This window comes from Vanessa atalanta, chromosome 13 (assembly GCF_905147765.1).
Source record: "Vanessa atalanta chromosome 13, ilVanAtal1.2, whole genome shotgun sequence".
NCBI lineage: Eukaryota > Metazoa > Arthropoda > Insecta > Lepidoptera > Nymphalidae > Vanessa > Vanessa atalanta.
The window spans coordinates 3,027,582-3,043,062 of NC_061883.1; the positions used below are offsets into that span (position 1 = coordinate 3,027,582).

Here is a 15,481-nt window from a genome sequence, read left to right on the forward strand (position 1 = left end):
AAAAGTATTTTATATTTTTTTTTATATACATAAAAATGTCTCACAGGGTTCAATTATGGGCCCTTTTTAATTACTTATATTTGTTATTGGTATATATAAAAATTTACAATCAACTTATTTAAAAGAATATTTCTATATTGAACTAACAATTACACGATGTCAGGTAATATGTACATTAATATGATAGCCATGCCCTCGCTCGAGAATGCTTCGTTCAATATTGAATATTAAATTAATGTCAGGAGCTCCGACATTTGGAATATTATGTGAATTTTTAAAAACAACTTTATTCAAACAAATTCCTACAAACAGAATCTTTGTTCTTCAAGTTGATTAATTATGTTAATTTAATGTAAAGCTACATCCTATTGAAAAGTGAGCTTTAACGATAATATTCGCAAATCACTAAGCTTACCCTAAGTTATTATGTATATTGCTCATTTAATAGATCGGAAGATAGTGAAAGAAAAATCCAATTGTTTTAAGTTTGGCGACCATTCAACGATATTTCTATTCAGACAAAGAACTTGTAAACCACATTTAAGACTATAAGTCGCTTCGAATAATTAAATGAGTCAACGTTCTTGGGTATTAAAAATTAATTATCAAGGAGTAATTTTCGTATTCTGACGGGATGCGGAAGGTGGCAGACCGGGAGCTTTAGTGTATATTTCGAGAGGCATATGACCAGCAATGGATTGCAATCGGCTAATGACGACGATGACGATGACTAAATAATCAGTATAATATAATATTTTAAATAATATTTATGAAATTCAGCAAAAAATATTACTTTTGTTTCAGTGTTTTGTGCAATGCAAAGATAATAACAGCTAAAAAAATGTAAACAGACAATGTTAGGTAATTTTTAGGTATATACTGCTTCAACTGCTGTTGGGGAAATGGAGGTTCATTATTTCCATCGAGTCTGTTTGAGCACGCCAAGAAGTCGAAAAGCTTAAAAATTTACTTTCAAAACGTGATCGAAGCATGTCTGCCATTTTGATATCTTAAAATATATTAGAAAAAATATAGAAAAAATTAATGGCAGACACTTACTCCGGTTCCTACTATATTTTTTATAATTTCAATGGTACCTAAATTTGATACAAATTTACGTCATTTCAGCAAAGTCTATATTTATATATCATTTTTATACTATTATTATATACATATATTTACAAAGGCAGACACATAGGTCGGTTCTAAGGCAGGTTCGGTGCAGGCAGATCACATAAAAGTTTCTTAGCTGTCCTTATGAAGGTGCATTATTTTGATACTCGCACTTTTAATTTCGGAAAAACTAATGTTTTGTTACTTCAACCGCTTTTGTTACTTCACATTTAAACAGTCAAACACAATACAAGACAACAATAAAAGTATCTCTAATTCAACAAATTATTTTCGATCATTTTACCTAACCTTGATTGCTCTTGGAATTTATATTAGAGCTAAGGGCTCAGACCTTTCCTAAACATATTATTTTAAACATTCCTTCTCTTTAACCAATGGTAAATTAGTTTTGATGTCTGAATCGTAACGTTATTTAGTATGTGTTCCAGCTTAATTAAATCAAAAATTTAACGTTTAAAATAACGTACATCAAACTTTACAAAATATTTCCCAAAAAAAAAAAAATTAAGTTTTATATTACTTTAAAATTACTTTATACACCTTTTATATTACTATTAAAACAAAATGAGTACATATAATAATAATAATAATAATTAACTTTAAAAGTACGTACGCGTACTAAAAAAAAACAATATACAAAAAATTTGACGTGTTAATGATTATTATCTATGTATATATAAATATTTAAATGGGACTTCACACTTTTTACTATAATTACTTTCAATTAAAAAAAATATATGATATTTTTTTTGCAGATAGTGCAACCGAGACGAGACCAGTGGAAACAAGTTCGCGTAAATCACCGGCGCATCCGTCTCGTATCTCCGCCGGTGAGAGTGGTAATCATTTGATGATTATTGATTTAATCAACTGACGTAGCAGAGTTTTCCAGTGATAGAGCTATCTATACTCTTCTAGGCTGCTTATATTGCTGTTGAAGGAGGGAGAGAGATATATCTGAATTTTCATGGTAGGTCAAGCGCAAGTGTAAGGGCGAAGGCGACCGTATCACCATGTGCCTCATCTTTCATCCGCGTTCCGAAAATAATAATAAAAAGGAACGTGTGTCAAGGATATACTCAAACTAGGTCACGTGAAACAGTATTGTATCGTATTATAAATTTAGTAACAAAAAATTGATAGTCAAAAAACTAACTAACTTGTAAGCGTAAATTAAAGATAGTGTTCTTTTATTTTGATTTCTTAAATTATACGTCTACGACAAAGCAAAAGATTATGTTGTGATTTTTTTTTTATAACATATGTAGGTAACCTGATGATAAGTGGTCACTGCTCATAGATATTGGCGCCGTAAGAAATTTTAACCATTTCTGACATCACCACCACCAGTCTTGTGAAGTAAGATGGTATGTCCCTTGTGCCTGTAGTTACACTGGCTCATTCACCCTGCAAACCGGAACACAACAACACTGAGTACTGCTGTTTGGCGGTAGTATACCTTCCACCAAATTCAAATGCAAAGCAACCTTTGGTGTTACAATATATTTTAATCAAACGACTTTTTAAATGTTTGCACACTTTAGAAAAGACACAATAATTGACTTCAGGTCATTTCAAATAAAAGCATAAAAACAACCTAATTTTTTTTTTCTCGATCTACGCTGAATAAATACAATTATTCAAATTCAATTTCAACTAAATCACATTATTATATTTACAAACGCGTCTATGTAGGATCTAAGCTTTTAATATTTATATATATTATGATAAGTGAGACATCAAATATTTGCAAAAAATTGTGAAAATCTTATAATAAAAAGTGCTTCAGCTTTTACAAATATTTACGAATACTCCGCTCCATATTTAAGGATAGCTTTTATCCAATATAAATAAAGATGATTGAACGATAAATCTTTTCTTTGTTGTTTATGTAGTTACACTGACTTAATCATCCTTCAAACTGAAACACATCAATACTGAGTATTAGTCCATGATAGTAATATATAATATGATAAGTGATAAGAATACTAAAAAAAAAGAAGTAATTCAAAAATAGAATCTGTTCTCATATTAACAGTTTCAATAATGAAAATCTCCGAACGTTTAATTCAAATATTATAAGAATGATTCTTGCTTTTTCATGATCGTGTTTTGTTTCTGGAACGAATTCCTTTTACGCGGCTTGCAGTAGAGTGAAATGGCAGACCTTTGCCTCTCTTTCCCTTATAAGGTTTTATGTAATATTATTTAATCTTAATTATTATTACTGTTTTAATAAAAAATTTGCCAGTATCATTTAATTTTATTCTCACTTTTAATATATTTCATAGTATCTGTTATTTAATCTATAGCGAAAACAACTTCGTTCTAAACGGGTTTCCCATGATAATAATACTGAGAATTTGATTATATATATAACTGCTTTATCAAAATAATGGTAATATAAAAAAATAGTCATATAGACAATAAGTGTTTTTAATCTTTTGCTAGAATGGAGCGGCGTGACTGGAGGACCACCAGCGGAAGTAGTCTTGCGATTACATCCTTCACCTACACCCGCTTACCCCGCACATACACGCTTCAATCTATCAACAGAAATCGGTAAGCAGACAATTTATCAATCTTTAAAATAATCTACATCAATAAGGTCTCGAAATCATTAGCAATCTGTAGTAACAATTGTTCAACGATTTCGACTATTTATAAATCGAGGTAGTATCCTTAATTGGCCTCTACGTGTGCAAACATTTGTACAGCAAGAATTGGTGAGTGTTTTCAAAATTTTCCACTTTTATTTATTAAAAACAAAATTATTCATAATAATATGAAGCGTCTAGCGCAATGGTTTACGGATCGCTAAGCCTAGCGATGTAATAAGTCGCTGGTTCGGTCCTGACCCCTTGGGCTAAAATCGCCCCACTCCTATCACAAGCATTAAGCTTAATTGGAGGGGTAAATATGAATAATAGTAATTCCTTAAAAAAAGAATTATGTAAGAGAATTTACGCTGAATTGAAAATAACATATTATACTCTCAAATTTTGGTAAGTATTTAAATTTGATATCATTGGACGAAAATGAAAGACGTAGCTGATTCCATCATCTAGAAGTTAAGAATCATCGCGAGTGACGCACATGGTCTGTATGTAGTTACATTTGTTATTGTTATTGCAGAGCGGAGTAAACTCACCGATTGTCCACCCGCTGAAGTAGTTAGCCGGCTACATCCCCCTACAAAACCAGCCCATCCTGAAATTATGATCGCCAATATGTCTTTAGCTAATATTGGTTAGTATCAACAATATTAAGTTAACGCTGACCAGTACGCAGAGCTACTCATCGATACGATTCATCATCCACATCATCATCTGTATTATTCTACTGTTGACGTAGGCATCCCCCAAGACGCGCCACTGAGCCCGATATTCGCCCTTCTCATCTATTTTCTACCGGCCACATTCCGTACATCATCAATACGATTCATCTATGAGATGTTAACTGTTCTCCTTCGCTGGTTGTCGATATTTCATTGCTAATTTCATTTTTATGGTGCAGTTTTATTACGACGTCATATAATGGCGAAATTGCAACTTTTTATCTTGCAGTAATAAAATTATATAATAGAATACTTTTCAAACATTATTCTTTATTATTCGAACATTAGAGATAACTAGATATGAAAGTGTGTTTTACCTTAATGTTTTTTTAAAATCTTAGATGGGAGTGGAGTTGTCGTCCGAGCTGAAGAGGCTTTAATCGTCGCGTTCGTATTACTGCTTTGGGTCGCCGCTATTGCGCTCTTCTTCAACCGCTGGGGCAAGATCAGGTGCGTCTATAAACTGTACGTAGATTTCTTGCTTTCACGTTTTTAAAATCGCTTTATTTATCTGTATAATGAGTATTGTAATTTTATTATTGGTTATGAGTATGATCTGTGGAATCGTATAATTTACTTACATTCACAATTTTTTTTTTAATTTTCGACGGCAAATGAAAGAATTCTTAAAAAAAAGAATTATTAGCAATTGACGTGAATTCTTACTCAGTAATGGAAAATATATCTAAAAAAATGCTTCTTGAATTTAAACATGGTAGTAGTTATTCATTAAACTTCATACCAATTAATTAATAATATATGAAATGAAATTAATGATATTCGAATGTGTCCTATTAATAAATTTTATCACTATCGGTGCAAATGTAATTGAAATATACTCGTAATTGTATATATTCATTTCAATTCATGCAAATTAATTAATAATATAAAATGAAATGAAATGTATGATATCCGAATTACTCTTATTAATGATTTTTATCATTATGAAAATATACATTATCTAATAATATCGCATAAAATATGACGTACCTTAATTATTTCTTCGTAGGATGTTAGAACCATATCAGCCAAAGTTTCAACAGCAACATCGGCAAAGTTGCGCTCTTGCGGAAAATTCTGTGTCCGTCCCGCCTCATGTAAGTTCTACTTTCTTATTCTCAACTATTTCCACAGTATATTTATTTAAATTAGACGAGTTATTATCTTCACTGAAATTACTAGACTGTTCTACTATGATCTATTATTATTTAAATGAATATGGCATTGAAGTACAACATAAGTCTGACGTTATAAATGACATTTGATGTATTATTGTGTTCATACTTATAAGGTTTGGTTATCGTTATTTTAAATTTCTTTTTAAAATTTTAAAAAGGTCATACGAGCTCCTAATTGTTTTACTGTTGGGTAAACATCGCCTTTTAAGGAGAAGGTATGGCGCTTATGTTGTTTCATAGGGGGTATATCAAATTTCGACTCATTCAGCTTACGACTCGAGATGGATCATTGTAGACACAAACTAAGCACATGGGCACAGAAACAGTAACGTTTAACGTAATTTTAACGAAATTAACGTAAATTTACTTAGGCTTTGTACAAGCCTTCTGGGTAGCTACGTCATCATATATTATATCGTAACAGGAATACTTAGTATTGTTGTGTTCCGGTTTCAAGGGTGAGTGTCGCTATAAGTACAAGAATATAACATCTTATTACCTGATATTGATAGCACATTGACGATATAAGGAATTACTATTTATTAGAGCCTAATTTTTATGAAAAGTGACGACTTACCTCATCCGGCAGACAATTTGCCAGACAAAATTCCTATATCAAATTTAAAAAAAGAATTAAAAATACCGCATGAACCAACCTATATCAAATAACAAAAACCGCATGAAACAAATGAATTAAAATTCTAATGTCTTTTACCGTAGCATCGAGCGTCCCTTTCAAGAGGTTGTGTTTCATACGACTGCGGGGGAACATTTCCATCGTATCAACCCTGTGGCTATCTGGGACATCGAACTAGACAGGTGACACGAAGTCATTATTCATTAAGCTGATAAATTGGTTTTTGATTACCAAAATTGAATAGATCAATTTTGATAACATATTACTTTACTAATATGTACCTACTTATTTATTTATTGACCAATATCCACTGGTACGATACATTACGTTATGCTAATTGTAATAGAAAAACAACGTTCTTATGACAATAAGTAACTTAGCAATTTAAAACAAAAAATTGTACCTTGATTTAATAATATAATTTATGATGTCTCGACGGAACTGACTATACCTGCGTTTTCTAGAATTCCGTCTTCGTCGGAAGCATGGGTGGGATGGCATTGATACCAGAGAGTCCACCGCGAAGATCGCGTTCCGCTGCTGATCTCCCAGCCCTCACGACCCCCTCGGACCACCCGATGCGTACCCCTAGGTCCTCAAGAGCCGCTAGTCTCCACAGCGCTGTGGACCTCAGAGTCTGTGTTCCATCACCCCGGACCTCGAGAGCTGCAAGTCTTCATTCGGCTGTTGACATGCCCCAAGGATCAGTTCAGGTCCACGTCCGAGGTTCAGCGACCAATCTGAACAGACCAAGAAGCCCGAGACGTTTAACGATCACTAATGTGTAATATCGCAAGTGAAGTCGCTTCATTGACTGAGACCAATTTTTCTTTTAATTTCGATGTAAATGTGAAATTTAGCTTTTCAATTATTTAAAATAAGTATAATTTAATTATTAATAATGTAATTATTATCAATAAAAATTAAAGTAATTAATGAACGATCTTTATGATTAAGTTTATGCGTAAGATTTACTAATCATTCTTCTAAATCTATCTATCTATCTTTAAAATTATTATTAGCGTCCTTATATATCTTCCCTCATATCTCTTCTTATGTAATTAGTAAAAAAAAATGTAAATATTAAATATTTTTATTTCAACGTAGATGTGTGGTGCTACTTATAACGTCACTATTATTTGTAATGTATCATTCCTGTATCTTGGAACGTTTTCTAGTGCTTATGTATGCTCATGATAACTGCATCGATGGTCTTAGCTATTGGGCTACAGATCTTGAGATACTGAATTCCAATCCAATGTCCGTTTCTAATTCAATGTTTGCATTTGTTTTAATGTATATGTCAACGTAAATTTGTAAATACCGTTAGATTATAATCTATCTGACGATATTGTGAACTGTCGAAAGATTATGAACCGTAACATACTACTTACAATTTATCGTATTACTTTTCGGTAGATTATAATCTATCGAAGGTAATTAAAAATTATAAAAACACTTACCTAACCTAACTGAAATATCATAAACTATGGAAATTTTTGACGATTTATTTCGAGCTAAATCACCGTTCACAATATTTCGGCAGTTTACAATCTCGCAATATGTATTACAATTTAACGGTGATTACAATTCTACGTTTATATATATAACATCAGCGAAACACAGAATTAATTTTGAAGACACTGAAGTACGTCATTAAAACTGACAGGATTATCTTAAGATAATTTTGGTCAATTTTTAAAGGTACTGAAGTAAATATCCATCAAAGGAAAGGACAGTGTCAAGATAATTTTTAGCTCAGATTCAAATTATTTCTTCCGATTTAGTGTTTCAAACATTTCTAGACTATTTAACTATCTAACTTATTGATACCTTAGTATAATTTAGCCCTGTCAAATTCGTCCTAACTTCTAGCGATTACTAAATTGCGTTTCAACATAAAGAGTTTTGTGAAATGAGATTTATATGTAGAACTATTTAGTTGTAGTTGTAAAAAGATCAGTAGCTAATATGACTCTTTTAATTTAACTTAGCTGTGTGATGTTTATACTTACATTATGATACGCACAATGGAATCGAAAATTGTTGATAATTATGATATCGTTTATCAAGGGGTGTTCCTTGATATCGACATAATTCAAAACGACGGGCCCTATCGTAGCGCAATAAGAGAAAACAAATTAGTTTATAGTAATATTTTGACCACTAACGATTCGTGAATGGCCGGTTCCTGTATTTAACGATTCTTAATGTATATTGTACGGCGAGTAAACGCGTTTCTATAAATTGTCACGTCACGAACGACTCTGAAACTTACGAAACTCTTTTTATTATATATCAGAATATATTTTTATTATTATATCAGAATTACGCGTTCTTGACAATTACACCAATAGGAAAACAAATCGTTTCTTAAATATAGGAACGCGGCGATAGCAGTTTGATACGTATGACATTTTTGTATATTTTTCTTTGTGTTTCGTGTCTCATTTGACAAAACTCTATGTTTCCTAGACCTAGCTTAGATCCTAGACATTCCCTTTCTCTATTCAACTTATTCTAAAATAATTTTATTGCCAAATAAAACAATCTTTGTAAATAAATTTGTGTAGATTTAAGTATCAAATGATATTTAGAATTATATTAACTTTAAAATTGGATTATGGTAATTAATAATTATTGACATATTGACTCTAATATCAAAAATGTCACCAATATTAACATTGACTTGGTTCAGGCCGTGCCATAAAACTAAGCTAATTAATTGCCTTGTCATATTTCTGCGTGTTATTTAAAATTTACATTCGAATCACAAACGGTGTTAAATTTGACCAAATTAAATATATTTTGTAATTATATTGTAAAATTATTATCAATATTAAATTACAAATAAATTGTGCCTAAAATATTTATTGATGTACAAACAATACAAAGAAAGATAATTATTTTCACAAAATATTTATTTAATAGTGACAGTGATATTAGAAAAAAACATTTAATTTATTGTATATTTTACGTTTAAAATTAATAATGTTATATGTTAACCTAATTAATTACACAATTATGACTCCTAACATGTTAGATATTAAATTGTTATTTTAAAATTTCATGTAAAACTTCCGATAAATAGTAATCTGTAATATGAATAATGTACTTAATCAAACATGTGTTTATTTTAATACAAATGTGTGCGTTAAGTAGTAAGCTGTGTAATATTCGAACACACACATATGTATTTATGTATACACAAAATTTGTGTCGCTGCATACTGCTATGGTTTTTGAAAAATAATTTAAAATATTCAAATAAATAATACAATATCAATGAAAAAGACATTTGCTTTCTATTATATAATTTTTTGTAGTGAAATGCATATTTAATTTTATCCAAACCCATTTTTATGATAAATCATAGCTTCCGAAAATCCAAAACACCGATACTTTTGACCTTTTCAAATTGAATATTTTTAAACATACGTAACGTAATATGGGGGATTTTTTGATACTTCATTTGTATGCCTAATATCTACACAAGTATTGAGCTCTATGCGAAATACTTTAAGCTTGCCATTATTTTCGTAAATGGAGAATTTAAGACATCAAATATTTTTAAATGTAGACAAATTTTAGTCAAAACTCAGCCGCATATACGAAGTTGCAAATAGGGCAGTTAAACCCAAAGGCTATTTCACACAACGCAGATTAAACGTCATTATGATAATATAAAATACTTACTTAATCAGGTCATTAAATTTAAATAAAAGACGATCAAAATACACCAATTAGGGTGAAACTACACTAAGTCAAAAATACAATAAATTAGCTATTACTATTATTATTAGCTCGGACTGTTTACTGCGCTTCGATTACCTTTTGAATTTCACCTTCGTTTTTCAATTTTATTGAAAGCTAGTGTTTAAATACATTTGTTAATCTAATGCTTAGCGACATATGTTTGAATGACGTATTTTAACTGTCAGAGCCGACATTAAGCTGTAGAACGTGGTCCATATACAGATTAATTAAAAAAAAAACATTAACATTGCACTTGGTTGACATCTCTTCGCCCTCTTTTCAAATGATAGAAGTTCTGTTCTATATTTAACGAGTTTCGACTTTGATCTACTTTGAAATATAACAAAAAATAGTGATATATGAAACAGATGTATTTTATGAAGTACGCACTCGCTAAGAAATTATTTTTACACATATTGGTGCACTTTATTCGGGGACTAAGTCTACTAAGACTAATCGATATATTTTCTTTTATGTTTAGTGTTTTATTAATTATTTCGTGGAAGAAAATAGTAGAGGCTAATCATTTTTATATGAACATCTTTGTTATATTATTTCGTGTGTTGAATGTAAAATATTTAAGTAGACATATTCGCAGTCGCCAAGCTTGTGTTACTGTCTAGTCATTTTCCAAAATCGAAATCAAATGTCATTAAAACTCAACTTACGAGTAGCTTAAAATCAAAATTTTTAACAATAAATATCTATTTACGTGCAATCTATTTTATTCTAGCGGCAAGATATGATGGCCGTTTTAACACATTAAAAAAGTGATGTGAAATGTAAATTTATTATCGATATAATATATTCAAATCTTTGTTTTTTTGCAAGTAATTTAATTCAAGTTTTTGTTGCAAGTAGTATCTGATTAAAAAGGTTTAATAAAAATAATATTGAATAAGTTTAAGTAATATATTCGAACGAAATCAATTTAAATCAAAAATTGGAATTAGAATGAATAACTTTATAAACACATTACAATAAACATATTTAAATAAAATAAAATAAATAATTTATAAAATAGATAAAATATTTACTGTCAATCAAAACAAATATAACACCGACTACGAGGTCGAGTGTGAGAGTTTGACGTACACGTTTACGCAAAAAAAAAAAGTTATCTTCGCGGTACCCTAATATTTGTAGTTTAGAAATCACATTCGATAAATTTTATGACTAAATGTACGTCACTATTGACAATAAAGAACAACAATTTGCTCCTTTGATGTAATTATTTATTAAATACGAAACTTCATGAGCGGGCAAACGTCAAAACGGCCATCATAGCGTGCCGATACTATAATATTATGAAATCTTTAATTGTTTGAAAGCACTGATCTCGTGTACCATTTCCCATTGTTTACCCTAAGGATTTGTTTCCAACAATTTATTTACTAAAGATACTGTTTATTTGTATAATATTTTTTTATAATAATAATGTAATATATCTGAACAAAATCAATAAATCTTTCAAAATAAATACTGTGTTTTCACTAATAATCCTTTTACCTCTCGATATTTAGGTAATACGTAATCGTATGAATAGAGCAGTTTCCCGCAGAGCAGATAGAAGGGGACGTTTCAATTCATGGATGTCATAGCAGCCGACTAAGGATTTTTTTGTTCAGGATATCGATCGAGTATTGTAAGCGTCCTTTTGCACTTGTAAAATTCGAGTAACCAACCCACTGTCATAGCGTTTGTCGTCAAACAAATGCGTGGAATAGCTACGTACTTCTTCTTTTGGTGTTCTTCTGTATAATATAAAAACACAGTGCAGTGACCTAAACTTAATAATAATGAAGGTCAGAGAAATAAATATGATATATGTGATATGAAATAAATATTCTTATATTAAAAAGAACTGCCGTTTGCTGACTGATTGCAAACGCACATCTTAAACTACGATAATTTCTATTTTTTAATTCTCATTTTTAGAACTGAGTCAATATGATGACTGTGTAGTTCTCGTAAGACTACCTTACATAAAGCAAAAACTATACTATCATCAACTTAAAACTAATTCATTCTACTATTCATATTATTGCGCACCATCTTATACATCCTTTTTGTTGCTGCGAATGTAGGATTAGTCAAAACGATGTTTTCGAATCCCAACGTTCTGTCTGGCACCTCACTTCGGACACACTCCGTTAATATGTGATACGATAAATTCAATTCATTTATAATAAAAAATAGCGGAGGCTTCAATCAATAAATAAATTTAACCAAAAAAATAAAATGGAAGAAAGACTTCAAATTTTAAAGAGATCATTATTTTTATTCACAAAGAGCGCCAACTTCTTTATTAAATTGTCTCAAAATAAAATTGTATTCCAAGTAATACAAGTATGATAGTTTCATTTCCATTTTATTTCATTTTAAAAGGCCAAATACAATGACAAAAACATGTGCTAGTACATGGAATATAATATATATTAAATCCAATATTAAAACTATTTCATAGTTTATATTTTATCCGATTCATCGGGTAACATAGTATTAACATTCGATCCCGAACATAGTGAAACCGTTCAAATATAGTTTTTAATAAATCTTTTATTTTTATTATATTTTGAAAATATTGCTTTTAAATATTAACTAGAGTTCTTGAGAAACGATATTATATCGATAATAAACTTTATACCCGGCAACTTTTCTCGCGTGCTTCGAATAGCTTTTAAACATCTGAGACCGTATAAATGATACCATGTCGTGTTATAAATATATTTTATTGTTGATTTAATTTAGATTTATATTACTGTATACGTAATTAATGTACATATATATTTCAACTTATAAATACTAGATGGCGTTATGTCAAATTGTAGATAATTCTAAATCGCGATGGCAAGATTCGCTAATTGTTTGCATATAGGATTTAGGAATTTTTTGAAAAAATATGGTTACCAGTGGCACCCAATAGTTTTATTAGTAAAACGTTAGTGTTGTGGAGCATCCTTAGGATCGACTTGAGCTGGTAGTTTAATGACAATCTAAACACACGTATAATTATGTCATTATTAAGCAATTTCAAAAAGTCAAATGTGTTTAGTATGGTATTTAAAAGGTGTTGACGTTAAAAAGTACTTTTATCTCTTATATTTTTTTCATTATATTAATGTATTTTTATATTTATGTATCTTAGTATTCTTATATTATTATAAAAATGAATAAAACTTATCAACTTAAGAAACGATCGAACTCAACGAATATTTAACTAGACTAATAATATGCACAATAAAAATTAAGAATTAAAAGTACTCTGCGAATACAAGAACGATCTGGCGATGTATACACTTGGACTAGCTTTCGTCCCCGATATCCATTAATATATACATTTTTGTCATGTACACCGGTTTTTATGGGTACGCCACTCCGAGGTTCGATTCCCGGCCGAGTCGATGAAGAAAAAGTTCATTACTATTCTATGTTGCCTTGGGTCTGGGTGTTTGTGGTGCCGTCGTTACTTCTTATTTCCATAACACAAGTGCTTTAGCTACTTACATTGGGACCAGAGTAATGTATGTGATGTTGTCCCATATTTATATTTATTTATATTTATAATTTATATAAATTTAAAGTAATATACTTAGTAAATATTAATTTAATCAAATATTATAAAGAACGATTCAAAAATACGAAGAGCCTGCATGTGTAAAGACCGAATAAAAAATTCGTAATAATCAATCATGAATGAATATGAGTTTACATTTAAACGGCTTTAATTATAAACTTTGCTTAGCAGATATTTATTAAAACGCTTCTTATCTCTTTCTTTCATTATTGATTCTAAATTCAAAAGGAAAAGATAACATTATTTAACAAATACCCCCCCAAATATTTTTTAAGAAAGCCTTACATGTTCAGCAAGGTGTCGTAATTAAGGTGACTTTAAGTCGTTCATTTTCTTTGATTATAATTGACTGAGTTAGATTTCCACGGTATTTATTTTTATATATGTTATCAAAATTCAAAGTGGATAAAACTAAAAAAAAACCCTTAGAGACCGTAACCTTGAGACTGGTTTTTATCATGCAGCCTTCGGATATGAACAACAAGTGCATATACGTCTTGAGAATGTCAACCATTCTCCAATTATTGAGGAAGAAAAGTCAGTCGAAGAAAATTTAAACAGACCGTGTTTTGGGTGTCTGCGTCAATTACAAAGGCAAACTTGATTGATTTGTTTACGTATTATTAAACGTTGAAATATTTGCTCGACAAATGTTGAATCATTTATAATGTACCGTTTTACTCTATTATTTGTACAATCTTGATATAACTGACTGCTCATTGGTCTAGTGGCTAGCTTTTAAGACCCCGAGGAGACCGTTTATGAAAACACAACGGTATTACCTTTGAGCTGGCCGTTTAGACTTAGTTACTATTTAACGGCCAAACCATTGAAACGAATTTGATGCCTAAGGAAGGACATAGGCTTTTTTATATATATCGCGATGCGATCTGTTCTTTTGGCATGTAATAGTGTTATTTTAAGTCCAGAAACTTATTAGCCCAGAGTTCAAGTTGGCAAGAATTATTTGTTAGCTTAGATAGGTCGATTGGCAGAGTTTTAGTGGACTACTCTATTTTGAAGTGGAGACGCTTGCCAAAGTCAATCAGTGCCTAATATTTTAACTGAAAACCATTTTATTGAATTTGCAAGTATGTTAAGCAATAATCATTGGTCATTTTTTTTCAATTTATACGTAATAATTGTCAAATGGACATTTTAAGAGGTTGACAGGGACCTTTATTTCATTGTCTAAATTATCGATCTATAGATCGATAATTTATACAGCCTGTTTGACAATGAATTAACCATGAATGTAACTAGATTATGTAACCAGAAGTTCAATAGTGAACTCTTCAATGACTTCAAGCTACCATATAATTTTTAAGCAAAAAAATAACAACATTTAAATGTGTAGATATTTTATTATAAGAAAGACAATTAGTCTCCTCGTCTGCCTAGATTACCTACCTCCGTGAATGTTAGGCTGCCTCGTTAGTCGAATTGCTAGATAAAAGGCGGTAGATCCCAAGGTTCTTGGTTGATTGGGATTTTCAATCGAAAAATTCTCAGAAACAACAGTCTGAAAGTTGTGTACACTCCCAAGCCTTAGAAATCACGTAAAGCAGTTGATCTCTTTTATGTCGCCTCGGATTCGCCGTCCCATCGAAGTATGAAAGTGAGGAAACACATTTGTGCACTATAGTATGTCCTGCGTATATGGCCTTGAGATTAATCTCCCTTGATCAAGACGACAAAATGATTATTATTATATTAATGATATTTTATCATACTTATTTCATATTACAAATACCTGAATATTCCAAAACATTTATCCACCTGAATACGATTTAACACCATCAATCTTTTCCCTTTTGATAATGGAGTCGAGGAGATAACAAAAATGAATACCCTCCATCCCTT

The 15,481-nt window shown here is 30.6% G+C and overlaps 1 protein-coding gene and 1 long non-coding RNA gene across 2 annotated transcripts in view; one reads left to right on the top strand and one right to left on the bottom strand.

Moving 5' to 3' along the window:
* The window catches only part of LOC125068249, a 34,433-nt gene extending 27,286 nt beyond the window's left edge, over positions 1-7,147 (top strand). Inside the window, exons 3-9 of the mRNA XM_047677336.1 lie at positions 1,890-1,964; positions 3,586-3,696; positions 4,270-4,383; positions 4,813-4,921; positions 5,481-5,568; positions 6,370-6,468; positions 6,751-7,147. Of these exons, the coding sequence (XP_047533292.1) occupies positions 1,890-1,964; positions 3,586-3,696; positions 4,270-4,383; positions 4,813-4,921; positions 5,481-5,568; positions 6,370-6,468; positions 6,751-7,074 (920 nt within the window). The 3' untranslated portion in view covers positions 7,075-7,147. The remainder of the gene's footprint in view (positions 1-1,889; positions 1,965-3,585; positions 3,697-4,269; positions 4,384-4,812; positions 4,922-5,480; positions 5,569-6,369; positions 6,469-6,750) is intronic.
* LOC125068250 lies at positions 3,567-5,619 on the bottom strand. The gene is made up of 4 exons (XR_007119770.1): positions 5,462-5,619; positions 4,789-4,934; positions 4,286-4,344; positions 3,567-3,680 (listed from the first exon to the last, which is right to left on the bottom strand). It is a non-coding gene; the product is annotated as an uncharacterized LOC125068250 (long non-coding RNA).
* Positions 7,148-15,481: the final 8,334 nt, after the last annotated feature.